At 42.3% G+C, this 22,121-nt stretch overlaps 1 protein-coding gene across 1 annotated transcript in view; it reads right to left on the bottom strand.

The window, feature by feature from the left end:
* Positions 1-10,149: 10,149 nt before the first annotated feature.
* Positions 10,150-22,121, bottom strand: part of TPD52 (tumor protein D52) — a 98,813-nt gene continuing 86,841 nt past the window's right edge. The window contains exon 7 of the mRNA XM_044423818.1: positions 10,150-11,719. Coding sequence (XP_044279753.1) covers positions 11,569-11,719 — 151 coding nt within the window. The 3' untranslated portion in view covers positions 10,150-11,568. The remainder of the gene's footprint in view (positions 11,720-22,121) is intronic.

Raw genomic sequence — 22,121 nt, 5'->3', positions numbered from 1 at the left:
TACATCAAGGGTATGCAAAAACCTTTCTATCGGGTTTGACGGTGATGGGAAGAAGGCAGTAAAACGATCTCCTGATTCATATGGAATGAAGTGGCTACTTTAGGCAAAAATGTTGGATCCATACGAAGAACAGCCTTCTCTTTATGAAAATTCAAATAAGGGGGGTCCACTCTGAGAGCACACAATTCACTTGCTCTTCAAGCTGATGTGACAGCCACAAGAAAGGCTGTCTTCCATGATACAAGGCATAAGTCTATAGTTGCCAGAGGTTCAAATGGGGCTCTGGTAAGCGCCTGAAGCACTACTGAGAGACTCCAAGTAGACATAACTGGTTGGACAGACGGATGAAGATTCTGTAGCCCTTTAAGAAATCTCTTAATTAGTGGTTGTGAGAAAACTTACGATCCTCCTATCTCACTACGGAAATAAGAAATTGCAGCCATGTATACCTTTATAGATGATGGCTTAAGTCCCGAGTGATGAAGCTGCAGGAGAAACTGAAGAATATCCTCTATTGATGCTGAATCTGGAGCGAATGAGTGAGATTTGGCAAAAGACAAGAATCGGCGCCACTTTGCTGCATAAGATTTCTGCGTTGATGGTCACAGAGCAGAATCAAGAATTCTCTGAATATCTGGATGGAGAACTGTCGAACCCGAAGCAAAGTCTATCAGATTCGAGAAAGTAGGCCATGTGTAGGGTCCATAGGTTCGATTTCCAGAAAGTCGAGATGCTGTCGGCATCGAGCCGGTATCAATGTTCATCGAATTCACCAGGCTATGAGGTTCAGCGATGATAAGTCCGGATGGCGGATAGTCCCTTCTTGTTCACGTGGGTAGCGAACAAGCCCATGTCTGGATGACCCCAGCGATGAAAGAGCTGGTTGCATATTTGTCGATCCAATTCCCATTTGTGGGTTGTCAACATTTGTCTGCTCAACAGGTCAGCTTCCTCGTTGTCTGTACTGTCTAGAAGAACTGCCAGAAGAGTTCTGTCCCTCGGGATGCACCAGTTCCAAATCTGCATCGACAGTCAAGCCAAGGCAGTTGACTTCATTCTGCCCTGCTTGTTCACATAAAACACAGCCGCTATATTGTCAGATGCGATCTGAACTACTTGACGTCAAGAATATGCTCTAAGGATCAGAGAGCCTTGAAGATCGCCAGCAGCTCGAGGAAATTGATGTGTTTGTTCGATTCCCATCAGTCCCAAGTGCCTTGGGTGCGAAGATCTGCACATACTGCTCCCCAGCCGAGCAACGATGCATCGGTGCAAAGAGTCACAGTAGGTTGTGGAGGTCAGAATGGGACACCCACATTCAAATTGGCTGGAATTGTCCACCATATTAGGGACCGCAGAACAGAGAGCGGGAGCCGAATCAGCTTGGTAGGTGAATCTCATTGTGGGTGAAACATTTTGTTGAAGCGCAGCTGAAGAGGCCGAAGTCAAAGCCTGGCGTGTGTGATGATGGCAACTGAAGCAGCCATATGCCCCAGAAGTCTCTGGACAGAGAGAACAGGTACGATCTTGTCTCGTCAAATCCGATGAATCCATGAACAGAGGTTGTGTTGTTGATCCTGAGGGAGAAATGCCCTCGCTAACGTGGAATCCAAGTGGGCCCTGATGAAGTTGATCATCTGTGCCGGAACAAGAGACGATTTCTCGTGATTAATGCATAGTCCTAGATCATTCAACAGGGTACAAGTGGTGCGGATGGACGACATAAGACCTTCCCTGGTCTGGGAAACTATCAGCCAGTCATCCAAGTAAGGGTATACCTGGACAACCTGAATCCGAAGATGCACGCATACCGGGGCCATACATTTCGTAAAGACCTGTGGGGCGGTGGCCAGTCCAAATGGAAGTACGTTGAATTCAAATATTTCTGAGCCAACAGTAAAGCAAAGGAGATGCCTGTAACAAGGATGGATGGAAATATGAAAATAGGCATTCCTCAAGTCCAGTGAGGTGAACCAATCCTCTCTCCTCAGCAGCAGAAGGATATTTTGAAGGGTGGTCATCCTAAATTTCTTCGGTTTAATAAACTTATTAATACCTCGTAAATCCAATATAGGATGGAGACCACCATCCCGTTTAGGGACTGTAAAATATCTTGAATAGAATCTGTGAAGCCCCTCGGAACAGGGGAGGTGACGAACCGCTCCTTAACGAAGACGTTGGTGGACTTCATCTAGTAACACAGGCGAGCATGGTGTAAACCGAATCAGGCTCAATGGAGGAACGATGACGAATTCTATGCTGTATCCGAGCTGGATGATGGATAAAGCCCACCAATCATATGTGATGGACTCCCAAATGGGGAGTCGGCTTTGTAGCCGGTCCCCAAATGGGAGGGGGAAAGTTGGGAGTTGGAGAGGAGGAAAGGTTCACCAGACTTGTCAACATTGACACTTGTCACTGTCAAAATGTCGACGGCTTTGCTGGAAACGCTGCTGTGGTTGTTTACGGCGCTGCTGGTATTGTTGTCTAGGCTGGTACTGTTGGCAATATGACGGTCGGGACCAGGCCCACTTACATCGCTGTTGAGGCTGAATCTCCATACGGCAAGCTGTCATTCTTGATTCATGTATGGACTTCAGCTTATGGTCCGTCTTGGCGTTGAAGAGTCCTGACCCATCAAATGGCATCTCGTCAATGCGTCTTTTCATCTCCTCCGGGAAGTTGCAGCTTCTCAACCAAGCATGCCGCCAGAGGAAGATGGCACTGACCAGAGCCCTGGAGTCGGTATTGACGTGATGCCTAGCCGTTGAAAGTTGCTGAATCGCAACCTGCATGGCCTCTTTAATAAAGACCTTGGGCAGTTCACCTTGGTAGTCAGGCAGGGCAGAGACGATATTGTCGAGGCGTTGCATGATGAAATATTGGTAACGCGCAAGTGTCACCTCGTAATTTGAGATGCGCAAACCAAACCCAGAGGCTGCATAGACCCGGCGTGCTAGCGAGTTGATCTTTCTGCCCTCTTTATCCTGCAGGGCTGTATGGCCTCTAGATTCCCTGCCCTGAGATGACTCCACCACGACCGAGTTTGGCTTGGGATGGCACAGGAGAAAGGGAATGTCCTGCTCCCGAAACCCGGTACATGGCTTCGTAACGTCTAGATGTGGCTTGAGGATGGGCTGGCAGGTCCCAGGGCTGAAGCATCGCCTGGCGCAGTGTTGTTATCAGCGGCAGAGCGATGGTGACTGACTGTTCGCCCCTGACTATGTCGTAGAACCTGTCGGCGCTAGGACTGGGCTGTTGTGCCTCGATCTCTAGCGACTGAACAAGCCTAGACATCAGTTCCTCAAAGGAAATATAGGGCTCCTCCAGGGATCCTGGACCCTGGGACGTAACAGCCACATCAGGGGAGGTGGAGTCAACCTCAGACTCGTCCAAGTCCACTTCATAGTGTGCTGGGCCACTAGATGAGGATTCTCCAGGTGACATAGAGTGCCTCTGTTCCTTTCGCTCTGGTACAGACGGCACTGCCCTCAGGACCGACGTTGAGGGGTGGTCCTGTGGAGCCGGATAGTATCCGAATGAATGGTAATCTCCCCAACCCGAGTAGTACGAATACCGGGGATGACCCAAGTCGTCAGAATGCCTTTCAGCCGAGTGGCGTCTGTCTCTCGGAGGAGACATAGCAGTCTCAGCTTCCAGCCTGGTCGGTGGCATTGACGTAGGTGATCTGGCTCTTGGTGGGGAATCACGGATTTCCCCATCCGATATAGATTCATGCAGTGGAGCCTCGAGATGTTGAGGAGACTCACTTTTGGACCAAACCACTCGTCGAGAGGACCCTGGAGGGGTAACCCGCATAGCCACCTGGAGTGTCGGGCCCGATGGAGGGCATCGACAAATCTGAGTCATGATGCTTGGTGTGCTCGGGTTTTTTCACCTTGCGAGCTGGTTTATCTGCCCTGTCTTTCTTAGCCTTCTTATGAATGGAAGACTTATCAGAGCCGCAGTGCTTGCGTTTCTCCCATTGTTTTTTAGGGGGAGAAGCAGGTTGCGGGGCCACCATCACTGAGGTGCCTTCCTCTGAAGGGCACGATGGCGGCGCAGCTGAGGCAGATGCAGGGTGTTGCAAGGGCGCGGCCAAGACAGAGGCCGGGCGCCATACAGGGGCAGCTGAGGTGGAACCGGACTTCGCAACCAGCTGATCTGATTGCATAAGGGCCTGGTCCCACAGTAACTTCTGCAGGCGATTTTCTTTGTTCTTTCTGGCCTGCTTTGTGAAGGCCAAGCAGTGGCCACATTTGTCCGTCCTGTGCCCCTCGCCTAGACACAGGAGGCACAGATCGTATGGATCCGCGGGGGACATCTTGGAACCACACTCCGAACGTTTGCGAAAGGCCGCTTGCTGCGCCATTGTGAAAGAGAAAGAAGAGGATAGTGCAGAGGGAATAGATAATATTTTTGGTTTTGGTTTTTTTTAGAGAGAACAAGAGAAAAATAGAATCAAAACAAGAATCGTAACAAGAATCGTAATAGGGGCTGCAGAACTTGGAATAGAAGACAACAATCAACAAGAAAACTAGAGCAAGGAAGTAATAAATGCGAGAGTGAAGCGGCACGAGGCACAGCTAACGGCGGTTGCAAAGACTGAGGAAAATGGCAGACACTCCGCTCTATATATACTATTGAGGGGGAGGGGAGCAGAGTTTCCCACCAAAAACTGTTAGCTTTCAATCTTCCGGCCTTAGGCACTGCGCAGGCGCAGCACCCATATGTGTGATGCACAGAGGCTACGGTGAAGGACACTTTGCTTATATCCTCTGTAGTGTGCTTCAATGTTCAAGGCTTAAAGACCCCACAATAACTTTAAGCATTACTGTTTGGAGGAAGGTCCAGCACTGTCATATATTAAATAAATTCAAAATGTATTTTCAGCCAACAGGTCTCAAAAATCCCAGAGGTACCACAGGTGAATCAAAGAGAGTGCATGCAAATAGCTAACCAAATAAGCAATTCAAATTCATTGATTTATTATGATTTATTATGGTGCAGGTTCAGAAAGTTTCCAAGCTAACCCCTATTTTAAAATTCTTCTAGTCCACAGAATCACAATTCCCTAGAATATCATCTTCCACCCAAAATCTTTTTAAAGTTGCTTATGTTCATTTGTTGTTTTGTTTTGTTTTGAAAAACTGTTGTACTAGAATATTGTAAGCTATCATGATGAAAACAGAAGGGCACAAACTCTTTTGCTGCAAATAGTGTTATTATTTTAAAAATTATTAAAAATAGTTCTTTTTCTGCTGTAGCGTGGTTCCTTCTGCACCCCACAATGAATATGTCCTTTGCAAATCAAACAAAACCAGAGGGGGGGGGGCAGCCCCTGAGAAATTATTGGCACTTGAACTTTCAGGGCTCTAAATGAAAAGCACGACTAATTTTCCAATTAAGCCGTTTGATAGGCAAGATGACATGTGCAAAAGAGGAGGGCAAGCTCGAAGCTGCATTTTTTATCAAAATTTCTCATGACTACAGCGGCCTCTCCCCCCCACCAACAGCTGAGGAGTACACTTTCCCATGCCGTCAGGGGTGAGAAGGTTACAACTTAAGTATTGTGGCAGTTGTTTTTCACACAAGAATCCAGCTCGCTTGAAAGAATCCAGCCCCTTGAAAGAGATGCAAGCATTTCCCCCACACACATACACCCGCTCTTTCCTCTCCTTTTATTGCCTGCTACGCCCCCCACTTGAGTGGGCAGCTCAGTTTAACCCACCATTGATCTGGACAACTTGCAACACTAATTGGGGACAGGGGCTTTTTTTTTCAAAGTTGCTCAATCGGTAAATGAAACTTCAGCTCCCCTGTGATCCAGCGTGTGCAGGGAAGCTACAGCCCAAAGGGCAAAGGGCACAGCAGAGAGAGATTCCAAGCAACCGTTGCTCTTTCACAGCTCTGGCTCATGCAAAGCTGCCAGACAGCTTGCTTTGTTTGGCAAAACATGGGGATGCAGAGATCTTGAACTTTTAGCATTCCTCTCAGCCCAATTCATGGGGCTGCCCCAGATGCAAACAGGCCTTCCCAGCCCTACACTAGTCTCATTACTGTCAAAACAAAAGCGTTGGGGATAATATTCACTATTTATTCTATTCTCACAATGACCCTGTCAGGTAAGTCATGCTAAGACACAATGACTGGCCCTTCATAATGGGTACTTATACCTGAAACCCTCTCCCCTCACCTAAAATACCCAACCTGGCCAATACTCAAACCTAGCCTTATCCAACCTGGTGCCTTCAACATATTTTGATCTACAAGTCCCAGCAGCGCCAGTTAAGCATCAGCTGAACTGATGAGAACTGTACTCCAAAACACCTCAAATAGCCCAGGTAGTCTACCTATTTATTTATATCACACTGACTCTTCCATGTTTAGCCCTTTAATCAAGGTTATCAAACCACAACAAGACTCCTGTTCACTCCATGATGCTGAGCAGTGGAAGTTTCTCTCTGATCCAGGCCTTGCGCTGTTCAGCAAAGCCCATGTGTGTGTGATGCAGAGACCACGAAGAAGAACGATGGAAGTAACAGTCCAACACAGATGTGGGGCACCAAATTAGGGAAGGATGAAATATTGGGTACTAAGCGTGGAACTAGGGTTTCTACATGTGTGTGTATGTGTACGCGCATGAGTGTTTGTGATGGGTAACAATATGTGTAACAAGCAAAGCTTTGGCAGCTGATGCTTACACAGATGGGAAAAGCTTTGCAAGTAATGCATCTATTAAGGGTGCAGAAACACTGCCAGAAATAAAAGTTAAGCAAATTTTACTTTATTTGCATACATAAAAAGACCAAGTTGTACTTAATCCTCCAGATATCTCTTCTCATATCTATCAGGATTGTTTTATGAGATAATTTCACCGCCAGAGTAGTGTCAGTAATGTTAACAATAGTGCCTGTACTTTGTATGTGATATTATTTTACACAGAAGGTTGAATCTGGAGAAATACATGGAGTTGATGGAATCTGTCTTCCCCACCCATTCCTCCACCCACACACAAAAAAATACCAACATCATAGAATGGAGTGAGCTGTGTCAAGGAAGGCTGAAGGGAGATTCTGAAAATCAGGCAAAGGCCATTTCTGTGTGCGATCTTTCTTCGCAGAAGTCGCCTCTACCCAATTTTCGGGAATCCCCCATTTTGTCTCAGTCCCTCCCACCATAACTCACTGCATGCAGAAGGTCCCTCAACTTCTGTGGAGTACTTTCAGAAGGACTTGGAGTAGAAGGAGCAGTAAAGTTGGCTTCCACCATCCCTATTATGTTTTTCTCTGGATCCAAGCCAATTAAACTTCCATGAATGAAATAGGTTCCAGGCTTTGCAGTGGACATGATACACCATTTTTACATTATTAGACCTCCTAACCATATGGCTCTTCCATTGAAGACATATTAACAATGCCCTCTGAACATCAAGAAGGTAGAACACAGCCATTCACTGTGCAAGCTTGTTGCTTATTAATAAAGAGAAAATAGAATGCTGAGATGACAGCACTTTGAAAGTTTACTTCTTTAAACAAGTAAAATGTTGAATACTGCACCACTAAGAAGCAACTAAAGCAAAACAGGTTTCAAAATGCAATAACATCTAAATTTTTCCTAGCAGGCCAACATTTATTATTATTATTATTATTTAGTTTTTGGCATTCTACCAGTTGCTGGCTTAATAGTTTATCATTGTACTCAAATAGGAAACCCTCCATCGGAAGCAGTATGTTACCCCTGCATCCTTTTGTACAGGAGATAAACTTCCCAGTAAGTTTAAAAGGTGTCCAGACATATTTTAATTGATTACAAATATGATTATTGACCCATTAGAGAACAGTAATATTTAGATTCACATTTACACATATCACTGATTATTTAGGAAGTTGATTTCTTTGATTTTATATTTCAAGTTCGCTGAAAATAGCCAGCTTTCTCATGAAAGCATGCTTAATTCTGATTGAACCAGACAGAATCCAGTGTTACTACACAAGAATATTTACATGTATTTAAATATTAGTGTATTATATGTATACATTAATAAAGATATATGTATTTACCCTCAACTCTAGATAACAATAAAAATACATTACTTGTACTTTTTCATTTATTAGATTCCTAAGTGACTCAATAGCCCAAGCTCTCTGGATGGTTTACAAAGATTAAAAAACCTTAAACATGCAATATTGTACATACTATTAAAAATGGTTTAGAGAAACATGCAAAGAATGCATGCATACTCACACACCTAACAGTAATAATAATCAACAATTTAAAAAATCAGGACCCAAGTTGGAAATATTATCATGTGCCGCCAAATGCCTGGATAAAACCTTGGCCTTGTGTCAGAAAGATACATGTTGGTGTCAGGTGGAACTCCCTGGGGAGAATGATCTACAATTTGGAGGCCATCATTGAGGAACCCTTCTCTCTTTTTTCTATCTTCTGAATCAGCCTCAGAGGTTCCACCTGTAGTATATGGGTAGGCTCATATTGGGAAAGACAGTCAGTCAATCAATCCTGAGCCACATGTGGCTTTATGGAACTAAAGAAGCACCCAGAATAAGACTCAGAAGTATACTGGCAACCAGTGAAAGCAGGCCAAAATTTATATGTTCAGAACTTCTTGTCCCTGTTTCTCAGTCTAGGTCCTGCATTTGCACAAGTTGCTGCTTCTGACCACTTTTCAAAGCCAACCCCACATACAGCATTTCACAGTAATCTAATGCTGAGGTTATCAGAGGATAAACAACTGAAGTCAGGTTGTCCCTGTCCAGTTAGCAGAACAGTTGGGCCACCAACTGAAGCTGACAGGTGGTCTCAAGGGCATGGTGTACCATCTAAGCCTCAAGTGACAAAAATGGCTCCAGAACCATGAGCTATGAAGCTGCTCCTTGACAGACTGAACACCCTCTAATCTGTCATAAGAGGGGGGGAAATGGGTTGGATCCAGTAGTGCCATTCCACTACTAGATTGGGAAACTGCTGGCAGAATGAATATCCTCTCTCGCTCCATCCCCCAAATCTCCTTCAGAGTGTTGGGGGACTGTCTGAAACAGGTATGTGGCAGGCACAGAAAAAAGAATGAGAAAATCCTACTGTGCAAGTGGACTTCCACTTATGTGATGTTGGATCCAATCTACAGGATGATAATATTATTGTGGAAGGTTACAGGGGGAATGGGAAGAAAGAAAGGAGTCTAAGCCTTCCCCACATGCCATCTCCTGCCCATAACTCCCCTCCCCCCCACACACACAAACACACTGTATTTTTCTTCCAACAAGTCTCCAAATTCAAAGTGAGGCAGGATGATAATTGGCAAGTCTCAGTGAACATGGGAAGGATTGAACATTCCTCTCTAATAGTACTCTCTCTTAGCTGCAGCATCTGTTATTTCAGAAAAAGCCATGGTCTGCAGCTATTCATTTGCTAATGTAATCTATAATTCTGGTCTTAGCTCACAGGTATGGCTGAGTAGGGACTAGAACCCTGATCTTTCAGGTCCCCAGTACAACACTCTAACCACCACACCACAGTGGCTCTTAGTATTATTTGTGTGTATGATTTTCCAGTGAGATTTCAAGCACAGTCTTATGCATGTTTAGACAAAAAAGGCCTACAACTCCCAGCATTCCCAGTCAGCCTTACTGGTTTAGAAATGCTGAGAGTTTGGGGACTTTTTTGTCTAAACATGCACTGGATTGTAGCCTTAATTTCAAACCTCTAGTTTATCATTAAGCATCCCAACAAAAGTAAATTCCTTGGACCCCTCACCCTTAAGCCAAGAGAAAAAACTAGAATCCTAGAACAATGTTAAACATACTGCTTAGTTCTGTGCTACACAGTAAGTAGCTGTCAGTCTACAGAATGGTTTGGGCCATGGCAGACAGACATGCATTTCTTAGTATGCCCCTTTATTTATTTTTCACCTATAAGTTAATAACTGCCACCTACTGCTATGGGGAAAATAAACCATTACACTTGAGGCCAATGTTATATTGGAGCAAAACATGTCCACCAACTCTGAAACAATGTAGTTTAGTCTTTATCACTAGACTACATAAAGCATAATCAAATACACTTTTAAAAAATTGCCACAAACTAGGAACATAACTGAACAAAACCAAAACAAGACAAAACCAAGCCTATGATTTATTCCATTTTATTAATATATGTGTGCCCTCCTTGTTCCAAATTGGTTCTATTTTGGAATCAATGTCAACTCAACTACATCTGAAATAATTTGAATATAACAGCATCAGTGTTTCAACAGCAAGACTTCCTAACAATACTAGAATCACATACCATATAAGCATTGCTATCATATTTTGTATGGAACATCTGACAGAGAAACAAAATCTTAATCTTCAAAATCTTTAAGCTGTCCTTTTCCCCCAGTGGGATATATACGGGTAAACTTAGTGCTCATTTCAATAGCAGTGCTTTTACTGGAGGCTAAAATCCTGGGAAATTCATGTTCAAACTCTCCTAATAAATAACATTGTGATGAGAGCGCAATTTAAAGCAGACAGACAAGCTCAAAGATTCTACCTCCAGCTCTCTTTTCTTTGGTCTTTTGCTTTGAGCATTTCCGATCTGACAAACAAACCTCTTATTATTGGTTACAATGAAGAATATGCTAAAACATGCTGCCATTCCAAGCATGTTATTTTTAAAGACATCTTATTATTCAGAACATGCTGTGAGAAATATTTAGAGCTGCAGCTTTTCTTAAGAGTCACAATTACCCTTGATAACATCAGTCCATTTAAAACTTGTTTACCCTCCTTTTAATAGAAATGCTCAAGTAAAGATCTCAAGAAACAACACAGAACTTTTCAACAGACTGGTCCTCCAGGTGGAAAAAATAATTTATAGACTTTGCTATCCTTCAAGCAAAAATTGCCCAAATGTAAATCTCTTTAAAATGATGTAATTTGATTAAAGATACAGGACACAATCCAGCACGAACTTACGTAAGGTATGTCTCAATAAAATGAATGTTAATGTTCTGGCATAATTCCTTTCAAAAGCACTGTGCACTAAAGGTCTTCATAACTCTGATGGGGGCCAAACTATATGTTACATTATTCACACTTCTTAAAAAGCATGTGTAGTCTGACTTATTTCAGAGGAAAAACATCTGTGGGGATGCAATCTGGAACATGGCCCCAAGTGCCCAAAATCCCACCTATCTCTGTCCTGGTTCATTGCTTCGTGCCCCAGATGGTGCTGTTTCTTGGAATCACCAGCCAGAAATGTTACTCAGTGAGAAACTGCTGAGACTCCCTGAGAATAGTTATTAATTGGGAGGTTTCATAGCTGCCTTACAACAAAACTACAGTGATCAGCTTGGACACTTTTTTTTAAGATGTGTGAATGATATAACATGAAAAGAAAAGAAAATCAGTGAAACAGAGATTAAGAACCAAATTACATTTACAATTCACCTTATCAACCAGATAACAGTGGCTGAAAAAATACTTTAACATGGCGGTCAAATAAGCCATCTAGACTCATTAAAATGTAGTCACAAGTGAATATATACAGGAGTTCATGTATTTACTATGTTTGTTTACTTTCTCTGCCTTCTACAAGTCTCAAGAGCACTGCATCAGCTTCCAGTAAAGTTGTATCTGTTTTTGCTCCCAGGAATCTAGATGAGAGTTCAATGTCAGTAAGTTTCAGGAGGACTTTGGATCCCTTCTGATATTTTCTGGTGAGAAACAAAGAAAAAAGAATGTTAACTGCAGTTTGCCTTTACAACTTTTCAGATATGGCACTTTAAATCTGGCAACAGGATGACTATGTTACATTTGTCCATTCATGATGGGATGCCCTGAGTAATTGTCAAAAAGTCACTTTAAAGGTAACTCATCTTTCATTCTAATTTTGCAAATACCACTTTAGGCCAGTCTTTAGTAGTCTGACAATGCCACACTCTCATCACCCCCAATTAATGGCTTATCACATGGAAGCTGCTAAGAAGAGCCACTAACAGCTCATCAACTTCAGCTGATTTTCAAAGTTGACTTGAAGGCAACTCAAGGGTTGGCTTCTCAAAAGCCCTCACCAATTTGCCTTGTGAAGTTACTATGACTTAAAGGGTTACTTATTATTCTACTCTAGAATACAATTTTTTGAGCCTATGTAATAGAAAGTGGTCAAGCATAAAAGTGGCATATATTCCTAATCAGAATTCAGCATCCTTTCCTATTTAAGGTGAGATCCAAGTTGCTTTGGTGTCTTCTGCTTCACCCTGGTTAGGCCTTACACTGAAGGACACAACTAGCTCCAAGGAGCCTTTGGGGAAGCCCCAAAATCCATCAGACCAGAAAAAGAACTGTGGGATTGGGTGTGCATTGCAATGGCAATAAAGGTATTAGGGTTCAAGAGGGTATTAGGGTTTAAACCACTGCGCCACCTGCAGTCCCTAATAGATGACTCCAAATCCTTGTGTATGTTTGGACTGTGTTAAGTATATACATGGGATTGATTATCATGTGCTTGAGAAAGATAGCACTGACTATTATTTCCTTGCCTCAAACACATTAGTAATAATATCCCCCCTCAAGCATTTATAGTAGAGGCAAACTTCACAATTCGTAGCTACTGCTTCAGTAGTTTCAAAACAACTTCCAGACACTTTAATCATATATAATCGTTTTATCAAAAGCCATTTTCACAGTTACATAACACCAGCTTATGAAGACACTGGGTGGAATGTCACCTTGAAGACAATCACATCAGTGTCAAGATGATGAGTAGATTCAATGCCCTGAATCTACTTCCTGAAGCAAGAAAACATCTGGATAAAAAGATCAGCAAAAAATGAAAATATGAATACTACTTTCAGTGGTTTCCAACCGAACAAGCTTTTGGCACATACATATAGAATAGGTTGCTTTAAGAAAGAAAATGAACATTTTATACATGAATAATCACAGATGAAGATAATAAAAATCTTTTAAAATGGACTTGGACTACACTGAATTTGCTTAAGCAAGATCCACAATTGTGGTGAATCATTTTGTTACATAAAAACAAATATGAGTAAACACATGCAGCTCAGCCTTTAAAAGCATCAAACAAAAATACTTTTACAGAGTTCATTTTCTGAAACTTGCTTTCTTTCAGTGTAGCAGCATTTGAAGACTTCATTCAGGGTGATGGTGTATTAAGACTGAGATGTTCTAATATCCCCATTTTAACATCTTTTTCCTGATGTTGAAACGATCAGCAAACACCTCCTCTAACACTGCTTCTCCCAACAACTGGAAATGAAGTAGATTTACTAGCAGTAATGACACCAGTTGTTTGAACAAACATGAGGAGGGAGGAATTCCTGCAGTGCCTGTGTAAGGATGGACCCTATAATGTATATGCATAAACTTCTTGAAGGTCTAAAGTGCATCAAATTTTAAGTTGTACATCAAATGAAGAACCAAGTCACTGCATGGTAAAGGAGGATTAGTGGGAAGTTCTCCTTGGTGCTGAGTAAGTGGTCCTGAACTAGGTGAGAAGAGTAAAAAGCAACAGGAAATTATCTGCCTTAAGACCAAATATCCACAAAAGTTAATGAAAGGTGTAGCAGAAAACTTTCGTAATATTAAAATTCTGGGTTTCACCACTGATACTGCCAGAAGTTCCTTTTTTTTTTTTTTTAACAAAAAGTGACATCTTAAAAAACCTGACTTGGTAGGTAGGATATATCAGCATGCCTGCAAAAGTTCAGCTCTTTCAACTGATTGCACTCCCCACCTTTCCTTTCATGGTGGGTGTGTGTGTAATTTTTGTGATTGCTAGAGCCAAACAATCCTTAGCTCTTGCTATGATTATTCTCTTTTACTATGTACCAAAAGGAGACTGATTGTCTGAACAGAATAGGAACAAAGCAATTAAACCTGATTTTGCATTTCTGCATGAGGAGGGCATTTAAAAGCTATTCTTTTGGAGAGTTTCTGGCCCATAAGAGTTTCTTTAGTATGTGCCAATTCACTCAAGTAGTAATTGTTCTCATCATTACAGAAAAAGGAGAATATCATCCTGGTAAGTTTTTGACATGAGAAATATAAAGCATAATGAATCTAAGAAGTCCTTCATATGCAAGGCTGGCAGCAGACGCCACTGTGTCCTTGGTATATTGTTGCTGGTGGGACCCCCAACCACTTACTGAACCTTTCCCAGTAATCAAAGCCCTTGCCCTAAGTGGCCTAAGGTCATCCACATCCTCCCCTCACTTGTTTCTTTGAAGTGGGAGTTGGAGGTTTCTTCTCATCACCTAACTTGGTGGATGAAGCAGCTGAACTGGAATGTATAAATGAGACCTGGGTGAGCGAACAGAGAGGAGTTAATCTCTCAGCTGTGCTCACTGGTGTACATTAGGGTAGGCTTGAGGGCTGCAGAAGAGGAGGATTGCTGTGGTTGATAAGAACTATATCTCTCTTTCCAGGTGCCCTGTTCATCTGACTAGTAGTATGCAGTGTTTGCATCTTGCATTGGGCCAGCAAAGACAGACTGGAAACTCTCCTAGTGTATTGCCCATCTTGACCCTACCTGAGCTGGCAGAGATTGTTTTAGACCTGATGCTGGGCGTCTCTCAGGCTGTTGGTTTTGGGGGATGTCAACATTTATGTCAAGGGCATCTTGTCTGCAGCAGCTCAGGAGTTTATGAACTCCAGGAAAGCCATGGGTTGTCCTAACATGTAACTGGCCCAACACATGCAACAGGGCACACTATAGTCAAGGTTTTCTCAGTGAGACATAGGGGTGGTGTTCTGAAGCGGAGGGGGGACGACAACAGTGGAGGACAGGAAGGCCTGGAGGAATGTTGTCCATGGGGTCAGGATGGGTCGGACGACTTCCCGACTAACAACAACATCCCCAGAGGCTAATGGATCTGGATAGCTTACAGAAGGCTCTAGAGGGTTTTTCTGCTGATCTGCTAGCACTCTTGTTGAAGCCTTGATCAGTCTTTGGAACACAAGAGATAATGTGGGCAGCTGACTTGAACTCTGGGACACAGCTGGCTTCCTGTATGCTCCTGAGCCTGATTCAAGGTGCTACATTTAACCTATACAGACTTGCACAGCTTCGGACTGTAATATTTGATAGAACACTTCTCCCAACTGCAATCTAGCAGTATGCTATAATCAACATTTGAGGACTTCCTCCAACTGGCATCTTTAAGGGAGGCTCAGAGGGTGGAAACAAGAGGGCCTTCTCAATGGTGTAACTTTGGAATGATTTCCCCCACTAAGATGTGCTGGTGCTAACTTTGTCATTGTTTTGGTACCAGGTTAAAACAGTCCTTTTGCTGAGGCATTTAAAATATCTAAGATCATCTAATGGCTTGCTGATTTGTATATAATACAGTAAAGATTGTTTTCAGTTGCCTGAGTATTTTAATTTTTTAAAATATTATTTAAATTCTGTGCTATGAAAAAATATGGTCATTTTATTATACCGTGCTGTTATTTAGGAAATGCTATAAACCACCCAGAGTTTTGACTATTAGGTGGTATAAAAGTTAAAAAAAAAATAAATGTGAAAAATCCCATTACTCAATAAAGATTTGCTATTGTTGCAAGTCACAAGGTCCAGCACAAATGTGAACTGTTCCCCTCTCACATACATACCATGATTCCATCCTATACACACGATGTCCTGAATCATGACAGAAAGGTTTTGAAGTGGCATTTCTGCACTTCTGAAATTACACCTTGGCCAACACAAAAGCTTTTCTTCCAACCGCCAAACTACTTACTACCCTTTGCTATTTTGTTGAACATCACACCCAGCCTGGAAAGTCCTACAAAGTTTGTTGACTTTTACTTCTAATAATGATATTATCCTTTCAGTGATTGAATTGTTGCTTTTTAAACAGTTGCTTTTTAATTCCATTTTAATGGAATGTGGCTTTTTTTTTTTTACCACATCCTATGCGTGCCAGTCTTGCACTACCTCATTTTCCTAATTACCATTTTGACTGGGTTTGCGGGATCATAGATGAAAAGAAGATATGATGGCTTGATATGATGGATATGATACCACACCCCATGTTACCACATCCCTGTATGTTGCTCAGGCACCGACTCATTTCTATAATTACATGGTTGACTCTGTCATCTGAAGCTGATGAGGTTGGCAGTGAAGATGAATTTTAAACCACTCCACAACCCATGGCCTGATTTAAAGTTCCAGGGTGGTTTAGAAGCCACCACATGGGTTTCAGATGGCACAGGTAAAGTAAATAAAATAAGCACTGTGTGGCCAGCATATTCAGGGTGAGTAAAAAAAGCCACAGTGGCTTTCTTTCCTTTCCCAGTCATGCAAACCCAACCATTATAAACACCTTTTCTCGCCCTAACCCTAACCCTTTTAAAACTGCATAATCATGAGTAATGTCCCCATGTAACCAATCAGTGAGAGTTTTTGAACTAATTATATTTTTTTAAGCTTGCAAATCCTACCAGCAGCACAAGCTCCCACTGTCTTGGGATCAATGATTATTGATTATCATGTTCTTCTGTTCTCCTGCCTACAGACAATGACATGAGACAATGGTTGTTCTTGAGAAAGCATGTCAAATAAGGAAGTACTCTCTGTCTCTCATACTAAAAGTCCTAACTGCACAAGTGTATATGTGCACATGCATGCACATACATAAAATGCATGCTAGAGAATGGCCTCAGAATATTGCTTGTTCTACTCTAATACTGCCTCCGACTGACTTTTCCAACTCTTACAGATCCAGATAGTAGGTACACAGCTAAACAGAACTACTTTTCCATTAATATTGTCAATCATGATCTACAATTTAGCCTCAATTCTTTTTCCTTCCAGCAATGGAAGTTAAGTTAATTTTTCTATATACATAAGGATGATCCATATGTGGTGTAGTGCCAGTGTGGTGTAGTGGTTAAGAGCATGGGACTGGGACTCAGACGATCTGTGTTCTAGTCCCCACTCAGCCATGGAGCCAACTGGGTGACTTTGGGCCAGTCACAGACTCTCAGCCCAACCTACCTCACAGGGTTGTTGTGAGGATAAGATGGAGGAGGAGATGTAAACTGCCTTGAGCCCTTTGTAGGAAAAAGGCAGGATATAAATCGAAAAATAAATAAATAAATAAATAAAATATGGGATTCAGAACACTGTGACCTATTAACCTAACTACTACAAACAGCCATAATGCTGAAAAGCATCAAGACACTCCAGATGTCTTAGCTTACAACTCCTTTTGATTCCACACCATGGGCTGTGCTGTCTAAGGCTGATGGGAGTTATTAGGAAAAGTGGAGGGCCACAAATTGCCCACCCTGGCTATAGAAGAGTAAGGCTTGCTTTAAAAAAAAAATCAGCATGGCATGTGTAAAGCTTCATAAAATTATTTATGTCTTTATTCTAGTCACAAAGCTCTGTGCTGTCATTATTTAGAATCTATAGATTCCAGATGTTTGTGAAGAATCCTTTCGAAAAAGGGAAAAGTCTGTATTTTTAAGAAGCAAAAAAGTTTCCAAGATACTAATGATTATGTTACCTTATTAGATCTCTTTTTATTAGATTTTTCAACCAATTAAGGTATGCTTAGTTGAATAACTTTAACAGGTTAGATGACTGAAAGTTTAATGTTCGTATAAGGTAAATAACAATTTAAGGTTTTTTTCCCTGTTTGAAGCAAAGGCCATCTTTAATACTGAATTATGTTTAGCCCTAATACTCCATATCTAAAATGACCTAAAAATGGACTCTTAACTTCTTAACCTCACCAGTTAAAATTTGAGCTTTACTATTTAATCAACTGAACCTTTGTTAAATATAATAGATGTCAATTACAGCTCTCTGCCTTGTTTTTTATTCTTCTTTAGCATAAAACACAGTGCTACAATTAACTATTAAATCCTTTACAGTAAAATCATGCATGTTGCCTGAACTATTAGCAATGGTAACTACTTATACCAAAATCCTACATACATATTTAGAATAAAACCTCTATCACTTATTTCTACATATGCATATAGAAAAAAATGCCCATAAAAACCATTTAGGATTACACACTCTCTTTATAAAAGGCGTAACAATGTACTTGAGCACAAATTGGAATAGGTTTATTGCTGCCTGTGGAAGAAGCTTGTTTATTCTAGAGTTCTCCATCAAGGGGTTTTGCTGAGTTTTCATTTTTTTCCTTTTAACCATTCTTCTCCCCACCCCTTCTGAGGCACATCCTCCTCCCTTTGCAACATCTATACATTTCTTTTCAAATGAAAGATGAAATCCGTAACCTTTTCATTATGGCACAATGAGGGAGAATTTGACAAATGAAATTCAGAAAAGGTAACTTTGTCATCAAAGAACATGTATCACATATGATTGTCATAATATAACAGTTTATGCCAGTCATCCTTCAAAGTAATACTGAAAAATGTATCACTTAATTTGACGGTGGGGGGGAACCCTTTTTAAAGGAGAGCAACAAGAGACACTAGTTCTTACTTCCAGAGTGTCTGAAGAAGAAACACATTAATGCATAACTTGAAAATAATTCTTCTATGTCTCCATGACCATAATTTTCCAGTACCAGAAGCTTCCCAGACTTCTTGACTACCTCTTTTAAGCATCAGGACATGAAAGGCCAAATAACAAGAAAGCACACACACCAACAGTACTTAGATGCCATAACAGGCAACTCATGGACCTGATATTGGCTTCTGGAGGGCAACATTGCACGGTGTTAAAAATGATGAGCTGAATCAATGATAGATTTCCCCATGGCAGCCACTGTATACAAGCAGGCCCACTACAGCAACATGTAAAGCTTTCACAGTGCAAATTCTGAGAAAACAAAACATATTTCACTATATCCAAGAGGTGGGGTAGGTAACTAGACTCCCAAATGTTGTTGGACCACATACAATTCTTGTCAGCCTCAGTCAGCATAGTCAATTTTCAGGGAAGGCAGGTTGCTTGCCTGTAACTGATATTCTTCAAGTGGTCATCTGTGCATTCACACATATGGGCTTTGTGCCTGCACAGAGCCTATTGCTGGGAAACTTCTATAACTAAACATTCATGTGGGCAGGAGCTCCTCCCCATCCTGTTTCCAGGCAGCATGGGGCTGAAGGTTGGTTGTGTGAATGCACAGATGACCACTTGAAGAACAGCTGTTACAGGTAAGCAACATGCCTTTCTTCCTCTTGACCTCTGTGCATCATACATGAGTGACTAAACTTGCTTACCCTATGAAGGATGGAGGGGTGCTGTCATCACTGTAGGACAGAGGAGATGCCTACCCTGCTGAAGAAGCAGTCTGCTGTTGTGCAGACATCCAGTAGGTGGTGCCAGGCAAGTGCTGAGGGGGTAGACCATGGGGTATGTCTGCAGACATCCTGCAGAGGGATCCAAGAAAGGATGGCCATGGATGTTGCCAATGCTCATGTGCAGTGACCCCTCATTTACATGGTGAGGTAAAGGCCTTCCATCTTGTATACTAGGCAGATGATGCTGGAGACCCAACTGGACACTCTGAAAGGAAAGCAGGTCTCCTTTTTCCTGGCTGCCATGACAGACAAACAGCCAAGGCCAAAGGCAGAATGGTTCAGTTTGGGATTTGTAGAAGGCGAGGGCCCTGACATCAAGCAGGTACAGATTCTACTGGAGGGATGAAGCTGTGAAGGAGGGGAGGGCAATGTCTTGGTTGAGGTGGAATAGCAAAATAACCTTGAATCAGAAGACTAGGTCCAAGCAAAAGATGGCCATCTTCCTATGGAAGGTCAGGTAGGGGTCAGGTAGAGCTCGCTGGCACAACTGGTCAATGTGATGGCCACCGGGAAGGCCATCTTCCAGGATAGGAGATGTAAGTCCACTGTGTCAAGGGGTTCAAAGGGTCTTTTGATGAAACCGTATAGCAGTACCAACAGGTTCCGTGCTGAGTGTAGATGAGGTGAAGTTGCAAATCCCCTCAGGAATATGCATGCCAGCGGGGTACACAAAGACTGACACTCTTAATTGCTGGGTAGAAGAAGGAGAGGTCCGCCAGGCCACTGCAAAAATAGGTCTGCAGGAAGTGTAGGATCTGTTGGATGATGGACTGCCATGGGTGTAACCGTTCTTGGTGCACCAAGGCTGTGAAGGTGCTCCACTTTGTCAAATAGGACCTTCTTGTGGATGGCTTCAGGGCAGCATCTAGTATATCTGACACTTGCTATAGGGGTGATCCTCTAGGGCATGAGACACAGGGTCTCAACATCTGGGTGAAGAACTCAGACCCAGTCCTGTGAAAGGAGGTCCTGTTGGTGTGGGAGATGGGTGAATTTCTCCTGGGAGAGCTGGAAGAGCCAGGGAAACCATGGTTTCCTCAGTCTGATCCTTGTGATCACCCTAGTGATTAGGGGGAATGGAGGAAAAATGTGAGACAAGGTCCTGCTCCATTTGAGGAGAAAGGTGCCTCTCAGGGAATTGGTTCCCTGCCCTGCCAAGGAACAAAACTGGGGGCACCATTGCAAGAGATGGGAAAAGGTGTGTGGAGTGGGGTGGGGGAGGGAAGAAAAGGAAAGTCAGAAGCATGAGCAACTCGGGAGAGGGCAAGAAGGTAGTGAATATAGGGTTGTTACAGAGAGGCTTGTTGTAGGTAAAGGAGAGAAAAACACAATAAAAAACGCTGAGCACCTAGGTGGAAGATAGACAAGTGATTGTCAATCTAGGTGAGATGGCGGTCGAAAAGGAACTGAGAGGATGGACAGGAACCTCTCCCCATGCTACCTGAAAACAGGAAGGGGAGGGGTTCCTGCTCACATGAACACTTCACCATAGAAGCTTCCTGACAAAAGGTTCTGTGCAGGCACAAAGCCCATATGCGTGATGCACACAGACCACAAAGAAGAATGAGAGAAACTGGATCTGGAGGTTGTCCATCCCTGGCCAAGAGCATTCTTCATCCCTCATTATCTGACAACATCTGTTCAATAAGAATGTCAACTGAAAATGATCATCCATTTACCACTGTGAATACAGAATAAAGCACAACTGCAAAACAAGCTTGTGAGGACAAGTAGAAGAGAGGACAGGGTGTTCTTCTAAAGCTATTTTCATAGAAAGTTCTCTTTTTAATATAACTAGCTCTTTGGTTATTTCAGTCAATGATTCATCTTAATAAAGAGGTAACACAGACATTACTGAAATGGTTGCCACCTTGAAAAGAAAAACACTGGCATGCTGTCTGAGGTAAAGAACTGACAAGAAGAGTCTGTATTCTGGAACACATTTCAAGGCTGCTACACAGCTGAAACTTTGGTGAATGAGTGGATTTGTTCCTTAATTGAATTTCAACAGAATCAAATCTCACACAAGGGAGCCATAGTAATGATGGGACTCCATCAATGATATGGATCTGTGTTCTTTGGTCATGCAAGCTCATAGACATGTTGATGCTCCCTGAAGCTCAAGTTGCAAGAGAAGTGAGCAATACTTTCTTGATACAGGGAACTAGGCTACTGGGAGCATACTGCAACAACAGCACTCCAGTATTTTTATTAGCCTCTTATCTTCTTCCACATTTAAACCAAGGAACAGCCATTAACCCACAGTGCCCAAAAAATCCAAGACCTCAGCTCATAAGACTGCATATTCCTCTATTCATTCTTGTTGAGTGTCCCGCAACTATGAAACTGAAAAACAAATGCCAAATCCTGAACAGTTGTTAAACTCTTTTGATTTCAACTGTTCTTTTCAGTGACCAGGTTGAATCTAGCTGGTTGGTAATTTCAGAATAGGATCTTCTGCATTTTTTTCTAAATTTGAGCTTACTCTAATCCAAGAAAGGGTAGCCTATATTATTAAGTAGACAGATGTTTACAGTTGTTTTCCTTTTTAAAGAAGAGAGTAAATCCCCACTTTTATGGTCAAGCCTTCTTTAATTCAAATTGTTAAATCTTGGACTTACACAAGCTGCACCGATACCTAAAACTGAAACAAGATACATGACTGCCCAAACTCTGTGATGCATACCTCATAAGGATAGTATCAGTCTGCTTGGCTGAAACAGTGGATTGGCCATAAAGCTACTTTAAATATACCATCTCAATTTAGGGGGGCAGGGAGACCAGAAAATGAAAAGATCA

The sequence above is a fragment of the Varanus komodoensis genome, unplaced genomic scaffold (assembly GCF_004798865.1).
Source record: "Varanus komodoensis strain SLA01 unplaced genomic scaffold, ASM479886v1 scaffold14_1, whole genome shotgun sequence".
Lineage (NCBI taxonomy): Eukaryota > Metazoa > Chordata > Lepidosauria > Squamata > Varanidae > Varanus > Varanus komodoensis.
Note: the sequence above shows the minus strand (reverse complement) of the source record. Positions and strands in the feature narration are given on the sequence as shown.